The sequence below is a fragment of the Crassostrea angulata genome, unplaced genomic scaffold, assembly GCF_025612915.1.
Source record: "Crassostrea angulata isolate pt1a10 unplaced genomic scaffold, ASM2561291v2 HiC_scaffold_57, whole genome shotgun sequence".
Lineage (NCBI taxonomy): Eukaryota > Metazoa > Mollusca > Bivalvia > Ostreida > Ostreidae > Magallana > Magallana angulata.
This window is the reverse complement of record NW_026441612.1, coordinates 446855-470173: the sequence shown is the minus strand read 5'-3', so window position 1 is coordinate 470173 and position 23319 is coordinate 446855. Positions and strand designations below refer to the sequence as shown.

General features: G+C 33.9%; 3 protein-coding genes across 4 annotated transcripts in view; 1 reads left to right on the top strand and 2 right to left on the bottom strand.

Moving 5' to 3' along the window:
* Positions 1–23319, top strand: part of LOC128168829 (uncharacterized) — a 324047-nt gene that overhangs the window by 14084 nt on the left and 286644 nt on the right. The gene's annotated exons all lie outside the window — the stretch shown is intronic.
* Positions 1605–7157, bottom strand: LOC128168830 (uncharacterized). Of its 2 annotated transcripts, XM_052834997.1 has the most exons (6): positions 6959–7157; positions 6511–6566; positions 6139–6288; positions 5936–6032; positions 2249–2302; positions 1605–1981 (listed from the first exon to the last, which is right to left on the bottom strand). In XM_052834997.1, coding segments are annotated over exons 1-6 (381 nt in total). In that variant the 5' UTR covers positions 6960–7157; the 3' UTR covers positions 1605–1958. The 2 variants fall into 2 exon arrangements, with proteins under 2 accessions (XP_052690957.1, XP_052690956.1); XM_052834996.1 differs by lacking the exons at positions 1605–1981; positions 2249–2302 and having other exon boundaries at positions 5766–6032; positions 6959–7148.
* LOC128168828 (uncharacterized) lies at positions 2332–5768 on the bottom strand. Its single transcript, XM_052834992.1, has one exon. It carries the CDS (start codon positions 5762–5764, stop codon positions 2714–2716), a length of 3051 nt encoding a protein of 1016 aa, XP_052690952.1. The 5' UTR covers positions 5765–5768; the 3' UTR covers positions 2332–2713.

Below are 23319 nucleotides of genomic sequence, written 5' to 3'. Positions count from 1 at the left end.
GAGAAATATTTTGAAAAGCAATATAGAGCAAAAGTTGATCAAAATGGTATTCTGTACAATATGCTTTCTTAATTTTTGTTGTTGGTGGCCCCATTAAGGAGTTGAAGGGTCGACCCCTAAAACACATTTGTTCAGATATCTCGTAAACGGTTAACAATTTGTAAACACTTGTTGAACAAAATATGTTTATATTTACGAGACCTTTCATTTAATATCAAGAAAAAGGGGCTGGCCCCTCAAATTAGGGGTCTAAAGGGTTCTAGAGTCTTTTTATTATAACTATTCACTGAACAATAATTTGTTATTAATTATAGAAGCAAAATTGTTCATTTCCTGGTTATTGACTTATACAATCCCATATTCTATTAATGTGTTATGTAATTAAGGGCATCGAGGGGCCAGAGCGATTAGTCTTTAAATTTGTGTAACTTGATTATTTAAAAAAAATCTTCTGAGGACAATATAACAAAATATAAACCAAATCATTCAGTTGACAACATTCCGCCCATATAATTTTGGTAATTTAAAAGCATCCCTTTAAGGAGTTATGGGGCCAGACCCCTAAAAGTCAATTTGTGTTAAACCTTTGTTTTTGTTAATGTTTTGTTAGAACATATAGAACAAAAGTTGTTAAGTATTAAAAGAGTTTTTATTTGACAGGAAGAAAAGAGGATGGCTCTAATTCAGTTAAGGGCCAGAAGAGGCCTAATTTTTTTCATATTACCTTAAAATGGGAATTGTTAACGTTTAAAATTATTTTGTTTTCAAATATGTATCTTATTGATATAATTTTTCTGAACACAAAACTGAAATCCGTTTCATTATCGGGCGTTTCGTTTTGAAGTTGTTACGATTTAAAAATGCTATGTTTTGCGGATAATTCGACGCTATACAGCGTTGGTTTGGTAAATAGTTTAAAAAATACATGGTTAAAGTAAGTTGTGCCAAAAAGGACTCGTTTAAACTGAAAAAAATGCTTTTGGTATGTTCGTATCCATTGTATTATAAATAGAATTTCATATCCTTTGTAAACTAAAGCCAGCAGCCAGGTTAAATTTTAGAAAGTGTTTCCGACTTTCCGTGTGTATGACAAGATCGAACTATTCTTCGTATGTCTTATCATCTAAAAGGTGACGTCATGGTAGATTGAGTGCCGAGTGGGGAGTAGATCAGCATATTTAGATATTTGTTCCGCTGTTTAATGATCGATTTTGGAGATTAAAGAATAGTATCAACTTCACCGAAGATATAACGAAAAGTTTAGAGAAGTTGTGAAAGATTCACTGCAGTCGGTGTTCCATGTCATGTGTTGTTTAATACCGTAAGTTTGTTTTTGTTTTGTAATAGCCTATCGTGGTCATAAATACGCATGCGCAACGCAAGAAATGGCGTGGGTTAGTTTACCAAGTCTTTCATCGAAACTCCGATGCACTTTATGCAAAATGCATAGCTGTTTTTTTAGTTTATTTGTTGAGTATGCCTACATTTTGCACTGGTAATTTTTTTGTAAATCAGCAAGTGTCAAGATGGTCAATAAGCAGGTTCTTTACGGTTCTTTACAATCGCTAGAGTTAGCAATGCCACATGATTTTTTTCACCTTTTCTAGAGTAGTTTTTCTGCATGTATATTTCATAAGTTGGTCAAATAAAACTTATTACAGTTTATTTGAACTTAATAACTTCAAAAATGACAAAGTTATGGGTATGTGAACATTTGAAACCTTATAACCGATTTAAAGCCCAATTTAGAAAACAAAACAAAAAGTGACCGATGTCTATAATTTTTTATTTATGGATGTTTTTTCTTCAAATTTTCAGGATTTGTTCATTAGATTGTAAACTTAAAGATAGAAATAATTCAGTATTTTTTTACAGTCTATAAATGACATAATTAAGCTAATTAGCTGTTGCTTTCGTAATGAAAATTGTCCACTTATATTCCACTTTCCCTAAATCACTCAATGGTACTTGAATCTTCTTCCTAAAACATTCATGAAACTTAATGTTAAACATTTTCCTTTTAATACACAACCTCTTTTCATATAATTAAAAGTGCAATGTTAATTTCCTGTATAAAAAGTGAAATGCAAATTTATTTCTTGGAATTCTCAAAAGAAGTATAACATACATATATAAAACCATAGCAAGTTTTTAATGAATAAATAGCAATGCGAAAGCTCGCTAGGCGGTGCTGTAGGTTGTAAATTAAGAAAATGGAACAATTCCAATATTATTTTTTGATACTTACCAAGTGAAGGTAGTGTATCTATAGATATCTGCAACCATGGAAAAATTAGGGTACCTACAAGTAAAAAAGTAATTATCAATTGAAATAAGAATGAACTGTTAATACAAGGATCAAATTTCATTAAATATGCATTCAATAATTTTTTTCCCAAAAGAATTCTAATTTTAGAAATTAGATATCTCATTATTGACATACAAATAATAATTAAAATTTTAAATAATAATAACTTGTCATCTGAGGAGACATGCTATAAAAACTCACTACCTGTGAGGACATGCAATGATAAAACAAATGTAAAACACTGAAACTTTTTAACTGAAGATCCTTACACATAAAAAGGGACTTGACTTTGCCATATACATGTATATCTAAAAAAAGTCTATAAAAATCCTCATGAACATTCAATCAAAAAGTAAATTTGAAATATGTACATCTTAATCTGTTAATCATGTTGTGCCTGTTGCACTATGAAAAGACAATTTTAAGTTCCCCTTTTCTGTAATCATCTAACAAGTTATAAGCATAAATAGCTTCATCATTTTCATATTTGATGTTGTACCATGTTGGAAAACCGGGTACAACTCCAAGGACTTTTCCTTTGTACTTTTGTTTGTCTGCGAATGTATGTTCTACTAGTTTTCCAACGAGAAGGGGTGCATCTGAATATTTTATTTCACTAGTGTGGATACTTGCTGCAGATGCTATTAAAAGCAAAATGTTTTTCTTTAAGTCCTGGACAGATAGTTTTTCATATTTACCATCAGGTTTCTTTCTTGATAAGTTAAATATTTTGCTGTCCTTGTGCTTCTGTTTCAAGACATTCTTTCGGAATTTCAGTTGTGCTTGTAAAGCATTAATCAATTCCTTCTCGTTCCTTATTCTCCCCATGCCCTCTTCTACTTGTTGTTGACTCTGCCACAGTCCATAATAACAAACATCATTGGTCATCTCTTCTGCTCTTCTTATTCTCTCTTTCTCCAACCTCTCCAGTTCCATCTGTTTCCTTCTCTGCGCTTCTAATCTTTTATTTTCAATCTCTTGTAACCGGTCTTTAAAAAGTTTCCTAATTTCTCTTCCTCCTTTCCTGGAATTCTCGATGATTTTCTCTCTTTCATCTGGTGGTAACTTCCTCAACCATTCACTTGTTTTGTTGAAGGCATACATAAGGTAAGCTTCATTCGCAAGTACAGATGCATTTGGACGAAAAGAGAGGAGATGATCTAACTGTCCGAAAATAAACTCAGGAAGTTTGTTGTGTTTCATCACCGAGCTTGTTTGTTTCCGGACTGCGGCTGAGGTTTCCCAGAATTGTCCCTCTGGTAAATGTTCAGGAATCATTCTTTTTAACAATTCCTTGATGGCTCTGAAAAGAGTCTGTAAAAGTGGAAGACAAATTGGGTCAAGCTTGTCATCTTCTCTTATAAGTTTACTTAAAACTTTGTCGTTTTCATCCATCGGAGTTGGGAAAGGCATTGAGCTTCCATGAAGGAAATCATTAGCAACATCTTCCTCTGCGGAAGCTGTATCCAGGTATTGAACAAGGGTCTGGTAGTTGATATTCATGTCCAAAATATGTCCCGGACTCTCGATGAGACGCCATAATGGAGCGGTCACAAATTTTGAAAGCAAACCAAGTGTTCTGGCACCAGCAAGGTACAAGGGTTCTTCGGAATCATATCTGACTGCTTTCAATAAATCATTTGTCGTACCGTGTACATTACTCAGAAAATGGGGGATATCTTCATGGTGGTAAAACACAGATTGTCCTATCATAAAAATCATGTTGAATCGGTTATGTTTAAACCTTTGAATGTAATTTTTTTTTTCTCCTTTGGAATTTAAGTATGTTTTCCATGGAAGAAAAACACCATTTTTTTCATCCTCCCCCATCGCAAATGCTTTGCTGCTTGTTCTCAAGAGTCGGAGAGTGCCACTTTCTGCCTTGTGGTACCGTTGCAATTCTGGCTTTTCTGCAGACCCAATCAATTTTCCATCTAAATATTCTATTTCAAATTTTTTTATGGCAGCTTCACAAACATCAGCTATGCCTATAAGCAGATGTAATCCACAGTAAAAATTATTAATCTGACTACACAATTGTTGTTCATCGTCAGTAAGACTGTTGAAATTTAGCTGTATTTCTGGGAAAATTTCATTCTTGTATTGCTGCAACAATTTATTAAAATTTTTTTCCGTGCTGGCCCTATCTGACATCGTGTTGCGGATGTTTGTTAATAACTCCATTCCAACAGTAGATCTCACTTGTTCTTCTTGCTCCTCCTGCATTTTACAATATGAGTCTATATCTCCCAGTATTTCTTTCAATGTGTCTAAAGTGCATTGGCCACTCTTATTGACCATTTCCCTTAGGCCTAGTAGGTAAGAATTTCTGTCCATGTCAGTAATGAGATATGTTTGATAAGTATGCCCATACTTGCGAGTTTCATCTGTGTAAAGAGTAGTATTGGATTTTGAGGCAGCCACTGCTCCCAAGTGCTTTTGGGATATTGCGAGTTTTCTATCATTAAAGTTATCTACAGCTGAGCGTGAAGGAAGTTTATTAGGTATTTTCCCACATAAACCTGCAACCTCTTTGATAACTGGTCCAACATTTCGAGAAGCAACTTTTAAGTTCGTCAAATTCATTGCACACTCAACAAGTTCTGGAGTAAATTTGTTCTGTTCAGGATCAAAAAGATACAAGTCTGCTTCATTCTCTAGAAGTCCTTGTAAATAGTCATTTGACATTGAAAGTTCCTTAAGTTCTTCCTCTAAATGATTTTTTTTGGCTATTGCATCATCATATTTCTCTTCTAATTGGTTCAAAGTACTTTGTAGTTTCTCAACTGTATATTCTGTTGCTTCCAGTTTCTTGGAAATGAATCGAACTTTTCTGTTGGAATCTACCAGTGAACTTGAATGTTGTTTGTTTCTAATCTTTGCTTTCTCTAGTAATTTATTTTTTGAAACTAGTTCCTTCTCCATTTTGATAACAGTTTTTATACTTTGATCTTCCTTTGCTTTCTTTGCTTTACCGACTTCCATTCGCTTCTCTTTCCTTTCTAGTTTTCTTTTTAACTGCTTGTTCTTTTCTGTCAATTCAATTACCTTTGTTCGTCTTTCCTGTAGTTTCTCTGTGAGGGAACTTAATTTTACCTCAGCCTTTTCTTCGCTGTCTTTAGATTGTGCAGACCTTTGTGCAGATATCCTCAAATTGTCCATGTATACTGGAATCTCAAATTCTTCTTTTCTATACTGTTCTCGTAAATTACCCCTTTTCTTTTTATCTGCACCAACCACTCTGTGTATTTTGGATAGACATGCTTCGACATTTACATTTTCTATTCCAGCAATTTTTCCAAGTTTGCGCACAATTTTCATGTATTCCATTTGTTTGGATTTTCCAAAATTGAATATTTCTATTACTGCACCTTTGTTTATTTTATTACAAAATTGGACACTAGGTTCCAAAAATATAGAGGAGAGGTCCAGTCCTATATCTTTGCAATAGGACATTTTAAAATTTATAATAAATGTTCGAACTCAGACCCAAAATAGTTCCAAATACATGTGTTTGTGTTTTTTTTTCATTTACATTAACAACTTCCACTAAAGCATCTTCATCAAAAATAATGCAACTTGTATTGGTACCAAAGGAGCCTGTAAAAACTGTTTGAGTTGACTTGCCTTTTTTTGTGGATTTTCTCCTTTTCAACAGGCTTTGGGATTGTTCTATGTCCGAGTCGGAGTTTGTTGGATTTCCAACAGCCAAGAAGTGATTTATCTGCAAAAAAAATATTTGCAAGTCATAAATATTTCAAGGAAATTCACCTTACATTTAAAATACATAATTGTCATTTTTTATGTTTTTACAATAAAATATATCATACTTGTCTCTTCCTTGGTTTTGCTGCTGGGTCACTTGCCTTCTTTGGGCTTTCCACAGTTATTGAACTTTCAGGGGACCTTGTGTCTTGACTATAAGTGAAATCTTGTGTGGATCCCGATGGACCCTGAGTGGCATCCAAATCAAGTGACCCCTGCAGAAACCCAACAAATTGCTTAAAACATGTATGCAACACATGGAATAATTACACATGTACCGGTATATTTTTTATTCATGACAATATACTGCATGCTAATATGTGCAGTACTAGTATTTGTAAATATAAAATCAGAATAATTATACTGGAGTATATACTGAATCATTAACTACAAAGATATCTATAATATAGAAAAATTGTTTTAATTTATTAAACTACCTGTGAATCAGTCTCACTCTCTGTATCTGTTAACAGCAGTTGGGAATATTCGTCCACTAATAAAAAATAATTTCGAAATTGACTTCAATTGTGATAAATTCATTTATAAATATAGTATAATTGCTTAGTTGCCTTGAATTATTGAAGTTTTCACTTCTATAAGACTTCTTAATTGTTTGCAGTCATTGATTGGCACATATTTTGTTGTTATCAGCGTTAACTACAAGTTGTAGTACAAGTACAAGGATGGAGTTATCGTTGTTGGAACTTCCGTGGCTCTACGAAAAAGCGTCTTTTCCCAACTATTACGCTTCATTCTATGACAAACTTGTTTTCATATGTTCACTTAGGTACGTAAACAACATTTTGATGTGCATTATGTGTGCGTATTTACCTTACTAGTAAAATAAAAACATCAATGAAAAATTCAGAGCAGATTTGTACTTACTTCTTGACAAAACCCGGGAAAATTTTTGCCAAATACGTCATGCAGAAAGGATTTCTCACTAAAAATAGCTCGCACATTCGGACATCTCTGGCGTTTTCATAGGAAAAAACTCCGTAATGTAAACGATGTAAACCGAGGTTAGGATTGCGCAATTTTCTTATTTACGATCTACAGCGCCGCCTAGCGAGCTTTCGCATTGCTACTAGAGTTGTGTCTCTGCAATCGCTTTATCGCGTTTTTGGTAGCTTACAGAATAAACTATAGAGCTCCAAATTTTGAGTTGGTTAATTATTTAACTATTTGCGTTTTATTATAGCAGTGGTAAAATCCGCAAGTATGTGACCTGCCAATATCTGTAATAGGAAGTTTCAAAAAACAACAAAGGTTGTAGATATGTACTATTGCTACTATTCAGCTGTTTTAAACTTTAAAAATGCATCTCTAATTTTAAGTGCATACTGTCTTGTGTGAGATAAAGAAGAAATAAATGTGATTACATTGTTTTGAATTGGTACCAGTTTGCAGGTTTGATTATCATGTTAAGCAGAAATATTTTTTCGTAGAATCACACATCAGTAGTTGTATTTCCATTTAAATAATGTATATTTCTCGTATGTTTGCTTTGTAAATGTTTGTTGTTTAATTTCCAATAATACGCCAAACCTGATTACAGCATATGAGCACAAGTAAACATCATCACACATTTTAAAAAATTATATATTATTGTTAGATTTAAAGTTCAATGTTCAATTTTCTTATCAATTTGAGTTGTACTTTTGAAAAATAACAGTTAATCATATCTATGCTATCATAGTTTTTCAATTTTTACTATCAGGTTTTCTTGGCAAGTTTCTGGCACTATGTGTTTAGCCACAAAAGTGCACTAAATGGTATGTCCTGTGGTTGTTCCATCTATCATTCATATCGATGACTGAAATAAATTTCATAAAAATAAACATAAAATATAAATATAAACATTGAATGTTTATGTTTATTGATATCTTCAGTCCTATAAAATACCAGGCTATGCAGACAAACTATGAAGGAGCAGTATTTAATTTGTCTGAACAGACTGGTTACTGAAATCAGATGTGTTTATATAGGACTGACAACATCCTAAAATAAGCATTTAATGCCTTGGTACACTCTCATTAATATTTTTAAATCAGTTGAAAATTATTGATGCACTATAGTCTGGGTTTTTTTTCTATAAATGCCTTTCTTAAAAATAAGCATGATTTAATAACAGTTTTACTACTACATAAGCAAACCATACTCTGTTAGGCAAATTTAAGCTGCTTGGTCCGATTTTATATCAAATTTTATGCATGCTTTTAAACGATGGCTATGCTTAGTATATGTATAATAATAGACATTGCAGTAGTTTTACCCGTCAATTATGCCAAATTTCAATGAAGAAAAATACGTACAAAATTTGCTAACAAAACAAACGACATTAAAAGATACCGCGTTATTTCGCCTCATGTTAAATTTCACCCCTGACGACGATACGGGTATGGTTGTATTACGACTTTGACATCACTTTAAATAAAGGTCGAAATGATCAGACAAATTACAAATAAACATTTGATGTTTTGTTTGTAATATTTTCCAAAGTCTGCTTTCTTTACAATTGATGCATAGCATGCGGGTTGAATAACCCCAATCATTCGGGGGACGAAACCAAGCGGTTTTCTTTTCTAAACATTCCCGTGATGTATTTTGGTCTGTTTTTTCGTTTGCCCAAAGAGAAATTATTTTTATTTACTTTGAATATTTCTAACTTTGAAAGGAGACTGATTCTGCTGGTGTAAATAGGAGAAAGTCCATAACTTTCTAAGATAAATGATTTGTATGGAAAAAATGTTGATACTGTAATTACAAAAAAAATCGGACCAAGCAGCTTTAAGCTATATGATAGAAAAAGAAGAAAAGTCAGTAAAGAAATAGTTAGACATGCAGGTTTTTGTAGGATATTATTTGAATAAAATTCCTAAAGGATTTGAATATTCTGTACATAAAAAAAAATCCAAAGGGAAACTATGAATTGAAATCTAATAGACCTTTATAATAGGCCTAACATAGTTAATCAATTAACAAAAAAATTGAAATCATAGCTGTCGGTTAATTGCACTTAGAGACGTCATCATGTTAAGTATGTTATTTAACATTTTTTTTGTTCCTTTCTATGCGTGTAACAGTCAATCTTGTCGATAGAGTGTGAATTGCTATGTTAAATCAAATTGAAGGTGTTGGCAAACATTTTAATTCTGCTTGAAAAGAGGTTAAAGTCTTAAATCTGTCGTTTTTATATTACCGGTCATTAAGACCAATTAAATAAGAATAATTACTGGACATTTGAAATTTTTGCCGGTGGGACCAGCAGATTTCAAAAACTTTGCCGATAAAAACTCTGCTGCTCTTTTGCAGGGCAAAATGACGTTGTTTGATGAAGTATGATGTAATGATAATTGTTTCATTTACGTCATTTAAGTATCTACCTGCTAAATCTTTGGTAAAGATTACCAAATTGCTCTGTAAGAGAGCAGTACAACAGTTATCGTGAAGCAGTTTACAGTCACACCTGCTGTTACGGCCACCTTCAGTCAGCGGCCACTCCCCATGAGTGGCTAGTTTCAATCTTGTCCGTTCATTTTGTTTTTCACCATATTTTAACTCATGTAATTGGCCATCCGTCTAACTCTGCCAGCGGTCAGTGATTTTTGGTCCATGCTTTCAACATGGCTGTTCTCAACTGCCATTTTGTCTCCTTTCTTAGATGACTTCTGACTGTGACATGTGACCTTGTATCAAGAGAAGCCAAACTTAAACAGCTGATAATGATTTAATGACAAATAATTGGGTGTGTAATTTGAATTTATCTGGTCACATGATCAAATCCTGTGAAGCCCAAAGAGCTTCTCAGAAGATTTGATCAGTACCAACCAAGTTCATATCCTGGTGAACTTTTTAACATTGCTGTTTATTACTTATTTGTACAATTGAGAAAGGCAAATTATTCAGAATTGTTAAAATTACCGAGATTTTATGTTTACAATAATTCTACCGACAAGTGATAAGCACAGGCGGTTCCTATTGTGACGTCATGAGAAAGTTCACACGGAATGAAATCATGTTTGAAAATGAATATAATCCGAGTTTTCTCTTCATTAAGTTGAAACCTGGAATAAATGGCCTTCTCCCTCAAGTGGCATCTCAAAACAGGGGTGACTGTATTTTAAACCTATCACCATAGGATAAGCAAATTGTCATACAATAATCCAGACTGTCCAAAGCACTTAAGCATAAGCCATTATCAGTAACTAAGGACTTAAATGCATTTATGACTGTTTTAAACATTGGCCATAAAAATACCTGCTTAAATGTAAACATCAGTTTTTAGTTAGTGAAAAGTGTAGTCGTTGTACTTGTCGGTTGATATTTGTGAATTGTCTCCAGGTGTCATGACACTCCTGTTAACCTGATGTAGTAATATAATCCATCTTTTCATTGAAAAACTGAACCTATAATATTTTTAAGGTATCCCTATATAAGACACTAAATGGGCTCAGTTATGGAAAGCTTAGTTTTAAATGAAATCGAAATATGCACCGATTGCGTAGTCTTTGATTAAAAGTCAGACAAATGTTGTTGATATTAAAAAGCCATGGCTGAGTGACAGGCCTACGTCACATTGCTGTTTGACACAACTAACTAAAGTCCAAACTTTCGTTAAAATGGTTCTAATAACTTGATATACAAGATAGAGTATAAACATTTGTTTTACTTTTATGACATCAATATTTTTGAACAAGTTGTTTTAGATACATGTTAGTACGATTTGTAAGGCTGATATATCAGAATTCAATATAAAATAATATTAGTGTGTCAATTTTGGTTATTTTTAACTATTTGGTAGTTTAGATGTACTCAAACTTTGATTAATTAAAGGTATTCTAAAATGCACTTTTCAAAGAAGGCACTGCATATTTGGGGTTTTGACAGTAAATTTTTTATGCATTGCTGGCGTGCGACCAGTTCTCGCCGAGTACCATTTCTCGCCAGTACATTGTGACGTCATTTTATCAACACATAAAATTATAGACGAAAAGTGACGTCACAATGTACTGGCGAGAAATGGTACTCGGCGAGAACTGGTCGCACGCCAGTAGTCCAGTTCTACTAGAGCCTGTTTACTTTAACTTGTCCACACTCTGCCTGTCATAAAAATGCATTACCTTATGTTGCCTAAAATAATACACTCTTTTTTATTAAAGTTTGTAAGAAACTTGAGGGTTGTGTATTAATGTACCACCATGGGTTTTTGATGTTTTTTTTAATTAACAAAGGTCTGTTCAAGAGAGCGAGAGCTCAGGAGCGCTCACCAAAATTTGTGTTGTAACTTGTAGGTATAAGGAATTATGACAAACGCTCGCAATCGCTCTGTTGAACACCCCTTAGGTGTAGCACTGGCTTAGTTGTATTGTACTATTATGTACATAGCAAGGTGCTATGAGCTTTGTATTAACTATGTCAGTCTCTGTATGCCATCTATTACAGATATTATAAATAGATCTGTGCAATATAGATCAGAGGCCTTGAGCAACTATGTTTTTTTCGTTAACTTATCTAAGATCTATTTGAAAAAAAATTAACCATTTTTGACAAATGATTTAAACACAATTCATTTAAATTGAACAATTGAGGAAGATTAATTTTTACTTTTTTTTTTATAATACCTTCCCTATCTAAGCTTTTGTAGCAAACACCGTGACATGGGCTTGTCAGCTTTTTTTCTCAGAGATCTCTTAACAGCAAAGAAAGACTTAAGTTACCCACAAAATCCTGCATATCCTTCTTGTTTTTGCTCGGTAACTCTATATTCATCACTTTGCATCATGCTATATACTAAAAATAAAGTTGGCTATTCCAAAAAAGTGTCAACATTAACACTTTGATAATTTACACAATTAATTTAAGCACTATCACATTTTATTTGTCTGCCTGGACTGACTAGGAAAAAATGTTGTTTGTCTGACTTTGTTAGTGTGACTTAATATTTTAGTTTGTGACTAATGAAGTAAGTCTATTGTTGAACCCTGCATATTGTTTTAATACAGTCTGTTTGTTGGTCCGTCCACCAACATTTTCCATTCATTTTCTTTGCAGACGTTGCACATAATGAAATGAAATTTAGTAGACAGATTTATCCTAAGAAAATCTATTTTATGTATATGAGAATACATATTTTGGGTATGATCTAATGATGCCTCCTCAAAAAAGGAAGGGCATATTGCTTTGCTGCTGTCTGTCTTTAGGTCGTTCGGTCCACCAACAGTTTCCATTCATTTTCTTTGCAGAGGATAAACATATTGAAATGAATTTTGGTATACAGCTTCATCATGATAATATCTAGGTCAAGTTCAAATTAGGTATGATCAAGCTATTTTCGACAGAGTTATGCCCCTTGGACTTGGAAAAATTTCTATTATTTGCAGTTTCCGCTCATTTTTTCCACAGAGGATTAACATATTGAATTGAAATTTAGGATACACCTTTATCATGATAATATCTAGGTTAACTTTGATATTGGGTCAGATCGGGCAATTTTCAACAGAATTATGCCCCTTGGACATAGAAATATTGCAATTATTTGCAGTTTCCACCAAGTTTCTTCGCAGAGAATGAACATGCGTCATATCAAAAACTGAGGATTGTATCGGAAGTTCTAATTTTATATAGAATGGGTTAGATTTAGCAATTTTTTGTCAGAGTTATGCACCTAAGACTAAGAGAAATTCCAATTATTTGCAGTTTCGGTTTATTTTCTTTGAAGAAGTTGCAAATACTGAAATGAAATTTAGTATGCAGATTTCTCATAAGGATATCTAGGTCAAGTTTGGTTTTGGGCAGAAGTTTTTGACAAAGATGTGATGTAGAAGATTAATTTGTGCAACCCTATAATTCTAAAACTTATTAGCTAAAACTTTTCATACTTGATTGGTTGATGCATCTCTGATGACCCCTATGGATTTTAAGTTCAAAACGTCAATTTTTTTCCATTTATATTGTCTATAATGTATACTGCCCATAATAAAAACTTGTGCATTATATAATGTATGTCCAAGGGAGAAGACATAAGTGTTTCACAAACATCTCATTTCTATAGAATGAAATCTTGAAGAAAAATTTTGGTAAAAATAATGATATATTGACGGATTAGTTTTCACACTATAAGCTTTTAACGAAGTAGACCTGAAAAATATTCTGTAAAATCATATTTTGTTACTACAGTTTTCTGATAAGGTCTGTTAATTTAATACCAAAATAAGCACCTGTCTCTAAGTGTTACATGTAACTGGTTTATGTAAATGGAAAAGAACAATTTAGGATCGGGGAGGGTGGGCACTAGCCACACCACCCACTTGTCAAACTATTTACAGATGTTATAAGCATAGGGTTCATGAAGGATAGACTTATATATAAGCATAAGCATAGGATTATAATAAGGCTTGATCATAATTAAGCTTGGTAAACTAACGGGTATGCATTGGCGATCACTGTGCTGCTAGCAACTTTCAATAAACAAAAAAATGTCAAATAATTTTCCATACAAACCATTTATCTAAGAAAGTTATAGATTTTTGCCTATATTTTTACACCAGCAGAATCCATCTTCTTTCAAAGTTAGAAATAATCAAAAGAAATAAAAAATAATTTCTATATGGACACACAAAGAAGCAAACCAAATGCATCATGGGAATATTTAAAATAGGGAACTGTTTGGTTCCATCTCCAAAATGATTGGTTAATTTAAATGATACATTAAATCAATGATCAAAAGTTCAAAATAAATTAATTTGCTATTTATATTCATTCCCCCTTTTACAAATAAAGAAACATTTACTCACATGAAAATCATTATTTACTTGTAATTTAGGTTGTAGTAACTTAGTTAACAAAAGAGCTCAAGTAAAAAGACTTACTCCATCATATATTTTTCACATTCTGACGGATTTTGTCTGGTTTTATACATGTACTGCAATTATTTGTAAAAATAAACAAAATTAAATGCCAACAACCATGTTAAGTGAACCTTATTAGCTCACCTGAGCTTAAAATTCAGGTGTGTTTTTCTGATACCAGCTGTTGTCTGTTTTCCTTTTTTTTTGTCTGTCTGTCTGTCTTTACATTGAAAAGCATTCTTATGGGAAGGGGATTTTAAATTGAAAATATACTGTAAACGTACTATATTTAGCATGTACGATATTTGGCGGAATATGGTTTTACAACAAGTTAGCGTGGATTTGATTTTGCACATATCTGAATGTACCTATTTATCTACTTGTATGTTTACATTTGGCGATGTACTTGATTTAGCAAACGCTGTTTTCTGCCAAAAACGTTAAATAGAATACACAGCCAAATGTAATACATTTACAGAAAAGGGCGAAACCATTCATAAAGAAAGATAATTGCAAAACACTGTAAATAGGATATGTTCTCAAAAATATCTTCTAAATAAGTACTGCACAAAGAATGTCAATATTTACACCAAAGCTTATATTTAGCAAAGTCTTAATTAAGATTCTAAATCAATAAAACTGTGACCTTCGTATTTAAAAATTATCTTCTCAAGAAATGCAATACTACAATTTGTGAGATGACTATGCAAGCAATGCTGATTATTGTTAAAACCATGAACCTCATACCAATACTGGGGCCTTAGGTGGTTCAAAGTTTAACATAAAAGTTTAAAAATCTACCTTGGAAGAACAACAATGCTAAAATTTATGAAATTACTATGCACATGTTCTCTAATAATGTAGATTCTTAAATGTTAAAATGAACCCCAGGTCCAATACTGGGGCCCAAAGAGGGATTTAATGTTAAACATAGGAATATATAAGGAAAAAGCTTTAAAAGATTGTCTCGCCTAGAACTACAAGCATTCAAAAATAGTGTAGATTCTACAAGCATTCAAAAATAGTGTAGATTCTTAAATTGTTAAAATGTTCCCATATACATATAGCTTATATATCTGCTTAAATACATGTCTATATGGGGAAATCTAATACTTAAGTTTGGCATTAATTGTCAGTCAGTTTGTCATCATAGCATGTAGATGTACTAACTGGTTTTTACATGCATATATGGGATATTAGGATTCCATAACTGCCACTTTTTAACTTGATAGTCTACCATTTAATTATTAGTTTGCTACCATAGCATGTAAATGTGCTGAAATACATGTTTATTTAGGAAAACAGGACTCCACTCTCCATTTATACAGCCTGATTTTATCTTAATATTTTCAGCTTAGCATTAAACCATCAGACAGCCTCGCCTTTTATTTTTAGTAAATGCAACTCCTGTTTAACCACTGCAAAGAATTTCATAAATCTTTGTTGGTGTATTTAAGGCACAATGTGCATATTACAAGGATATTCCGATTCCATTTTTTTTGGGTGGAGGGGGGGGGGAAGGGGGAATTTAACTTAAAATTTTAGCCCTGATGTACATTGAATATAGTTTTGAACAGTCAGCTCAATTCCTCTGAAACCAATGTGAAACTCTTTAGGTATAAAGTTCACAATGTGATAATATGCATATAATCACAGGGAAATTCAAATTTCATTGTAATTCCGGGAATTTAGGCCTTTTGACATACTTGTTTGAAATTTAGAATTTTAGCTATATATTGAATATAGTAATAAACAGCTTGCAGTCACAACTCCTCTTAAAGCATTGCACAGAATTTAATGATACTTTGTTGGTATGTAGAACATAATGTGCAGAAGAAAATTCTGGTTTTATTATTTTGGGGAGAATTTTGGCCCTCTTGATCATAAATAAAATATAGTGATAGTCATTAACAGTTTGTCAGGGCAAGTTCAGACTCCTCTTAAACTGCTGCACAAATACTTAAGTGACTGTTGGTTTAAATGAGACGTGTTGGTGTGCAAATTAGGCTGCCCAAACTTAATTTACTACTATAATACTATACGAGGGAGGGCAATAAAATAAAACAACATTTCCAAACATACAAATACGATGTCTATTCAAGGTACATGTAGACTACCTGTTAAAGAATCATCTTTCATGACAATCACATTCAGTTTCTGATTTATATTGTCCATAATGTGCTCTTAACATTTTGAATTTCTACAGAATGTTGTATTTTACTTAGTTAATCAAACTTTAAAATATCAAATTGAAATAGGAATTTGTTTTTCTTAAACATAATTTCTCCTGAATTCATGCACACAGGATATGTATAATATAGATTAACTTCAATAGCCTTACCAAGAAATTCCAATTTTGTAATTTATTATCTTGGAATTGTTGCACTTTTGAATGTAAAATTTTGTTGTCTATAAATAATGATAAAAGTATGGATTTGCTTTTGCATACCAATTGGCAATTTTGATGTGATGATTTTTTTCAAAGTTATGCCCATTTTAAAATCAAGTTATATAGTTTATTTAATGCATAACCTGCTTTTCATTGCATGTATCATTATCAAGTAATGGGGAAAATCAATAAATTAAAAATGAATTTGGCAACAATTACTTTAAACCTTTATGAAATTATTAATTTTTGACTTTAAAGCATCTTATATATCTTATTCTATTGAGTTTTTACTTTTTAATAAATAAAAATTGACATCTGTTGTGCATATCAGTGTACATAAGACAAGCTTAAGCAATTGCAACATGCATATTCTCTCAAATTATAGAAATTAAAATGTTCTAAAGCATATTGGCATTCCCTACACTTTGACTCAAAATTTGAATTTTACATTCAGCCATCAGCATTAAAGAAGTTAAATAAAATTGAAGTTATGTAGATACTAACCAAAAAAAAAATATTAAACACTTGTATATTTTGATATGTTTTAGATGCCAAAGAGGGCCAAAGTAAACAACAGGGTAAAACGCCTAAAAGACAAGCTTAGAAAAAGGCAGTGTAGACAACACCAGAATCTGCCCCCAGAGTTGACAACTCCAGATGAACCTGCTAAGTCTGTTGTCCTTCACGGGTCAACAGATGGGGCTGTCACAGCTCCTCCCGGTAATCTTCCGGGGTCTGGTTTGATGGGGTTTCCATCTAAAGAGGAAAAACCCCTGGCCAGGTTGCAGGCCTCGCCTTGTGCGAAAATGCATCCATCTGCCTCGAGGTTGCCATCTCCTCGGGGAAGTCGTCTGTTTGTCAAAAACGTGACAAAGGCACCGTCCCCTGACTCCCCAGCGTGGGTTTGTACTCCTGCGAGAGTACCTGGGCATGATGAAGGCTCTGAGCCTAGCCCAGCAGGTCAGGCGCAGCTGGATTCCTCCGTGCTAAGAGGATCCAGCAGTATATCAAAAGATGAGGAAACAAAGACAGTATTCAAAACGGCTTCTGAACGTAAACACTGTACTGACTTGGTCACTGTAAACCCTGTGTCTTGTAATCAGAAAAGAGATACTTTAATGAGCACAAATGAAGAAGAAAGTCATAAACATTTAGTTGAAAATGACATTGACAGTATTCATGGAAACTTTGATTCCAGAAAAAAAGATTGTAAACATTACGCTGAACCTAAATGCATTGTACAAAATACAAATATTTCCAGATCTGTTCAAGGTTCATTTCATCAGGCACATCCTATGTTCGGTGACAATGCGGGGACACAATGTGTGGCTAACTGTTTAGCAGGGCTTGCATTTGAACAATTTAAGAAAAGTACACACTGGACATCACAAGACATGAACAACATTTTAGCCACAGGTGATGAATTGTACACTTTCTTGCAAAGAAGTTCTTTAATGCATAACAGGTACTTATTAGTTGAAGAGTTGCCTCAGTACTTTGAATGTTTTAACAGATCATTTGAATTTTCAACAAATTCAACGTTAGCAACGATAATTTGTCTGTCAAATGAAGAACCCTGCTATGCAGACTTTAATGCATATCCTCTCTATGAAGCATTACAATTGGGTTTAGCTGATACAGATGGGTGTTTTGTGTGTTTCTCGGGCAACACATTTCTTATTGGTAGGACAAATGGTTTGTTCTTTACATTCGACTCCCATTCAAGGACTTCACAAGGCTTATTCAGTCATAGTGGAAGAAGTACCAGACTTCTATTCAAAAACATAGATGAACTGTATATGCATGTTCAGAGCCTAGCAAAATCAATGGGGTTCTCAAATGTAATTGAATGCAATATAACAGGTGTGAAATGCAATTCGATTTCACTAGAAAGGAATGGCGGAAATCTCGAAAATGCTTGGGAGATGATAAATGAAAACCATCATGATGATAGCAGTATCACCAAAGAATATGTAGATGATTGTGAAGATGAAGTCGTTTATGTTCAGAGCGAAATGGAAAAATTTAGATTTTCTCCAATGAAAGATGATTTGAAACAGGAATCATGCAAGATCTTGGGTATTCCATACACTCAAAACAATAGAAGCTGTGAAATACCCTCGCGACAATTGGGCAAACCTTGTGTCAGCACGCAAATCGTCGGAGACGGAAACTGTTTTTTTAGAGCTATTTCCTATTCTCTCACTGACACAGAGAATTATTATGATGAAGTACGTGGTGCGATCTGCCAACATTTATTGGAAAATAAGGAAGATTTCGTGACATTTTTAAGGTCAAACGATGTGTCAATAGAAAGCCACGTGTCTGCAATGAAGCAAGATGGAAACTGGGCAACTGAGTTGGAAATTTTGTCTTTAGCGCACATGTTATCAGTTGATATTTTCACGTATTCCGAAAGTCGCTGGATTAAATTTTCGGGACAAAATGTATGTTCAAGTATACAATCAAAAGCTGGCGGCTTGTATTTGAACCACAGAGATGGGAATCATTATGATGTTGTCCTCGATGTGGCTGAATCACTCGAAGATGAGGAAAACAATTTGAAAAAGGAAACAAACAGTTCTAAACGAAAAGAAACTTGTTTAAAAAAAACGTCTGAAATTAAAAGAGAAAACATTCTACAATACAAAAGGGAAATGTATCGCAAAAAATACAAAGACAATCCAGAGTTTAGAAATACAAAACTGGAAAAAGCATTTGTGAGATACAAGTCAGATGCCGAGTTCAGAAACTCTTTAAAGGTAAACAATAGAGTAAGGTATCAAACTGATGCTTTATATCGAGATTTGAAAAAGCTTAAAGGTCGGGATGTGTACAACGAGCATGCCAACAAAGAAAGTTTGTTAAGACAAGCAAAAGAAAAGTATCAAAATGATACTGCACATCGGGAAAACATCAAGCGTAAGGGTGTAAAAAAGTACAAGACAGACAGTGCACATAGATCAAAAAGTAAGAAAAAAAGTGTGCAAAAGTACAAAACGAATGAAAAGCACCGGGAAGCAGTGAAAAAACGAAGCATCGTTAAGAACGCTCTGGATGCCACCCATAAAGAGAAAGTGAAGAAAGCAGGGTTACTCAAATATCACACGAATGAAGTATTTAGGGAACAACTCCTTTGTGCCAGGTCTGCTCAGTACGAAAATGATGAAAAATACAGATCAAAAGTGAAAGAATCTAGTAACAAAAGCTATCACACTAATTCAAATGTCAAAAGAAAGAAAATGGAAAATATAAAGCAAAAAAGACAGTGTAAGAAAATGAAACTTGAAAATGATGAAGAAGTCATTAATTTGTTCAAAAGAAATACAATTCGAGGTCCAGATTACGTGTGTTGCTGCTGCCATCGATTGCTATTTGAAAATCAAGTTCAGGTATGTGATAGAAACACGTATGCCAGAAACGAAACATCTGCCAATGTAGCAAATGTTTGCATTAAAGATACGTTCTTACACCACTGCACAGCTCGTTGTGTCGAAAGTTGTACCAAATCTTCTTTATGGATATGTTTTACATGCCATCGCAAAATACTTCGTGGGGACATACCGCCAGAATCAGCGGAAAATAATATGCAAATCGAACCAGTCCCACAAGAACTATTGTGTTTAAATAGTTTGGAACAGCATTTGATTTCTTTGCACATACCTTTTATGAAGGTTATGGCTTTGCCAAAGGGTGGTCAGAAAAATATACATGGCCCAGTTGTGTGTGTCCCGTCTGATTTGAAAAAGACAACTATGTTACCTTTAAAAAATGACGACAACAATTTGCTGCGAGTTAAGTTAAAGAGAAAACTGAGCTACAAAGGATATTATGAATATCAGTTTATCAACCCTCATCATCTTATCAGTGCGCTTGAGTATCTAAAACAAAACAACAAATGGTACGATGGGATTTCAATCAATAGGAATGTAGACAGCTTTAACAGCAATGAAGATACAACACAAAATGAAACAATTGAAACTGAAATATCTGATGATGATCAGCAACATATAGCTGTTGACTCTTGTCTTCAACCTGTAGATGTTGCACAAGAAGTTTTGGATCATTTTTTTGATGATGTTTTCAACATTGCTCCAGCAGAAGGCAATAATCCAGTACGAATGTTGCAGGAAGCAGGAAATGAAGCGAAAACCTTTCCGTGTCATTTTCCAAGTGGACGATTTTCATTTGATGAACAAAGAGACAAAAGAGTAACTCTTGCTCGCTATTTCAATAACAGATTGATGAATGCGGATAATAGATTTGCCAAAGACACAAATTACATATTCTACAGCCAGTATATGTCTGAACTTAATCAGGTTATAGAAAAGACACAGATTTCAATTCGAAAGACAGTTTCAAAGTTTGAAATGGGGAAAAAAGTAAATTCTGACATGATAAGGAGTCCCGAAATGCTTTCGAAGTTGTTAAAGACGGATGAAGCATTCAGATTTATGCAACCAATAAGAGGTACACCCGCATACTGGTCATCAATACAGAAAGACCTTTTTGCTATGCTAAGACAGCTTGGAATTCCAACATGGTTTTGCTCGTTCTCGTCTGCGGAGTATAGATGGTGTGATGCAATCAGCTCTTTGCTTAAACAACAAAACGATAACAGAGATCCAGAAACGTTGGACTGGGCTGAAAAAAATGAAATTTTGAGAAGCAACCCAGTCACTGTGGCAAGAATGTTTGAGCATAGGTTTCGCATATTTCAACGGGATGTTATCAATTCACCATCGGAACCTATTGGGAAAATAATTGATTTCTTCCAAAGAGTTGAGTTCCAACAAAGAGGATCGCCACACATGCATTGCTTATTTTGGGTTGAAAATGCCCCAAGATTGGACGTTCATGGAAAACAGGCAGTGGCTGATTTTATTGACAAGTACGTTTCGTGTTCAATACCGGAGGAAAAGGACGATTCCCAACTGAGAAAAATTGTACTAGAAGTTCAGCAACACAGTAAAAAACACTCAAAATCATGCAAGAAAAATGGTGCAGAATGTAGATTTAATTTTCCAAGACCACCATCACAACAAACATTCATTACAGATGTTAATGATGATGATGATGATGATGACCATGATGGTGATGATGGCAACGAAACCGCAAGCACTTCTTGCAAAGACATACCTGATTCTGATCCAAAGCTTTCAAGGTCTCGTGCAAAAGACATATTGTTGAGTGTGTGGAATAAAATTCAATCCGATTCAGATGAATACAAAACAACAGAAGACATTTTCACTGATTTATCTCTGACCCAAGAACTGTATGAGAATGCTCACAATGTTTTATCAAAAAAGTTAAACGTTGTTCTCAAAAGGAATCCTAATGAATTGTGGACAAATCAGTACAACCCATGTCTACTCAAATGTTGGAATGCAAATATTGACATCCAATTTGTATTGGATCCTTTCAGTTGTATTGTATACATAGTGTCATATATTTCTAAAGCTGAAAGAGAAATGGGTATGCTCTTAAGACAAACAAAACTTGAAGCACAAGAAGGGAATCTTGACGCCAAACACACTTTAAAGAAAATAGGCTCTGCGTATCTGACACATAGAGAAGTCACAGCTCAAGAAGCAGTTTACAGAGTTTGCAACTTAAGAATGAAAGAAGCGTCAAGAAAAGTCACTTTTATTCCAGTTGGAGAGAACCCAACACGCATGACTAAGCCACTTTCACAAATGAAAAGAACACGTCGTAATGAAAAAATGGATGAAGATGGAGAAGATGATGATGATGATGATGAGATCTGGATGACCAATGTTGTCGAAAGATATGAAAACCGACCAACCATCAATGATTTTAACAACATGTGTCTAGCTGAATTTTGCTCCGATTATCGCGTTCTTGCCAAATCTCAGATTCCAAAAGAAAGAAATGAGAATGTTTTTGAACTTCAAAATTCAAAGGGATTTGTTCAAAAGAGAACAAGGACAAAAGAAGCAGTTATTAGATATCCCAGATTCAGTGCTGTGAAAACACCGGAAAAGTTTTATCAATGTCAATTGCAACTCTTTCTTCCATATCGAAATCAAACGCAATTGAAACCAGAAAGTTTTGAAACTTACGAGTCATTTTATGAAAGTGGGTTTGTAAAATTACAAGGCAAAAGATTTGTTCAATCAGTTAAACTTATCGTCGAATCAAATCATGCACGGTATGCCGAAAATGAGAATGCTTTGGAGAAAGCTCAAGAAATGTATGAGCATTTAGGAGAACCAGAAGATGCATGGGCTAATTTGTGTCCTGAAACAGAATTGAATAGAGATGAATGTATCATGGAAAGGTCTACAGAGCAACATGCTGACGATTATACCGACACAATTCCTGATATAAATGAAAATGAAACTGCAAAGGGGGATATTTTGTATCAAGTTCAACAAAGCAGCTTATCCAATGAAGAAATGTTCTGTATTGTAGAAAACTTAAATGATACCCAAAAGAAAGTATTTTACTTTGTGCGCGAATGGTGTTTGAAAAAAATTATTCATGAAACCCCTGCATTAAAACCATTTCACATATTTATAACAGGTGGTGCCGGCACAGGAAAAAGTCAACTAATCAAAGCAATCAATTTCGAAGCTTCACGTTTATTTTCTAGGTCTTTGTCTTCTCCAGATGCTTTATCAGTTTTGCTAACTGCGTTCACCGGCACAGCCTCTTTTAACATCGGTGGATCTACAATTCATAGCGTATTTTCATTGACCAAATATCTGCCACTCCCATATGAACCGTTAAAAGAGCAAACTCTCAGCGAAGTTAGAGTAAAATTAGCAGACCTGCAAATTCTCGTCATAGATGAAGTTTCGATGGTTTATAAACGACTTCTTTACTACATTCATGAACGATTAGTGCAAATCAAAAAGTGCAAAGATCCATTCGGTGGTGTCAGTGTTATTGCAGTAGGCGACTTTTTCCAACTGCCTCCGGTAAAACAAAGAAAAGACGAAAGACTTTACAAAGACAATGCCCTATACCCAACTGACTTCTGG

What these genes read in the sequence shown, in the direction of transcription:
- LOC128168830 (XM_052834996.1), bottom strand. An exon ending in AGAGTGAGACTGATTCACAG is followed by an intron (nt 6,289 to 6,510) that starts GTAGTTTAATAA and finishes GGGTTTCTGCAG; the next exon opens with GGGTCACTTGATTTGGATGC. An exon ending in CAAAACCAAGGAAGAGACAA is followed by an intron (nt 6,033 to 6,138) that starts GTATGATATATT and finishes TTTTTTTTGCAG; the next exon opens with ATAAATCACTTCTTGGCTGT.
- LOC128168828 (XM_052834992.1), bottom strand. Translation starts at nt 5,764, where the DNA reads ATGTCCTATTGCAAAGATATAGGACTGGACCTCTCCTCTATATTTTTG.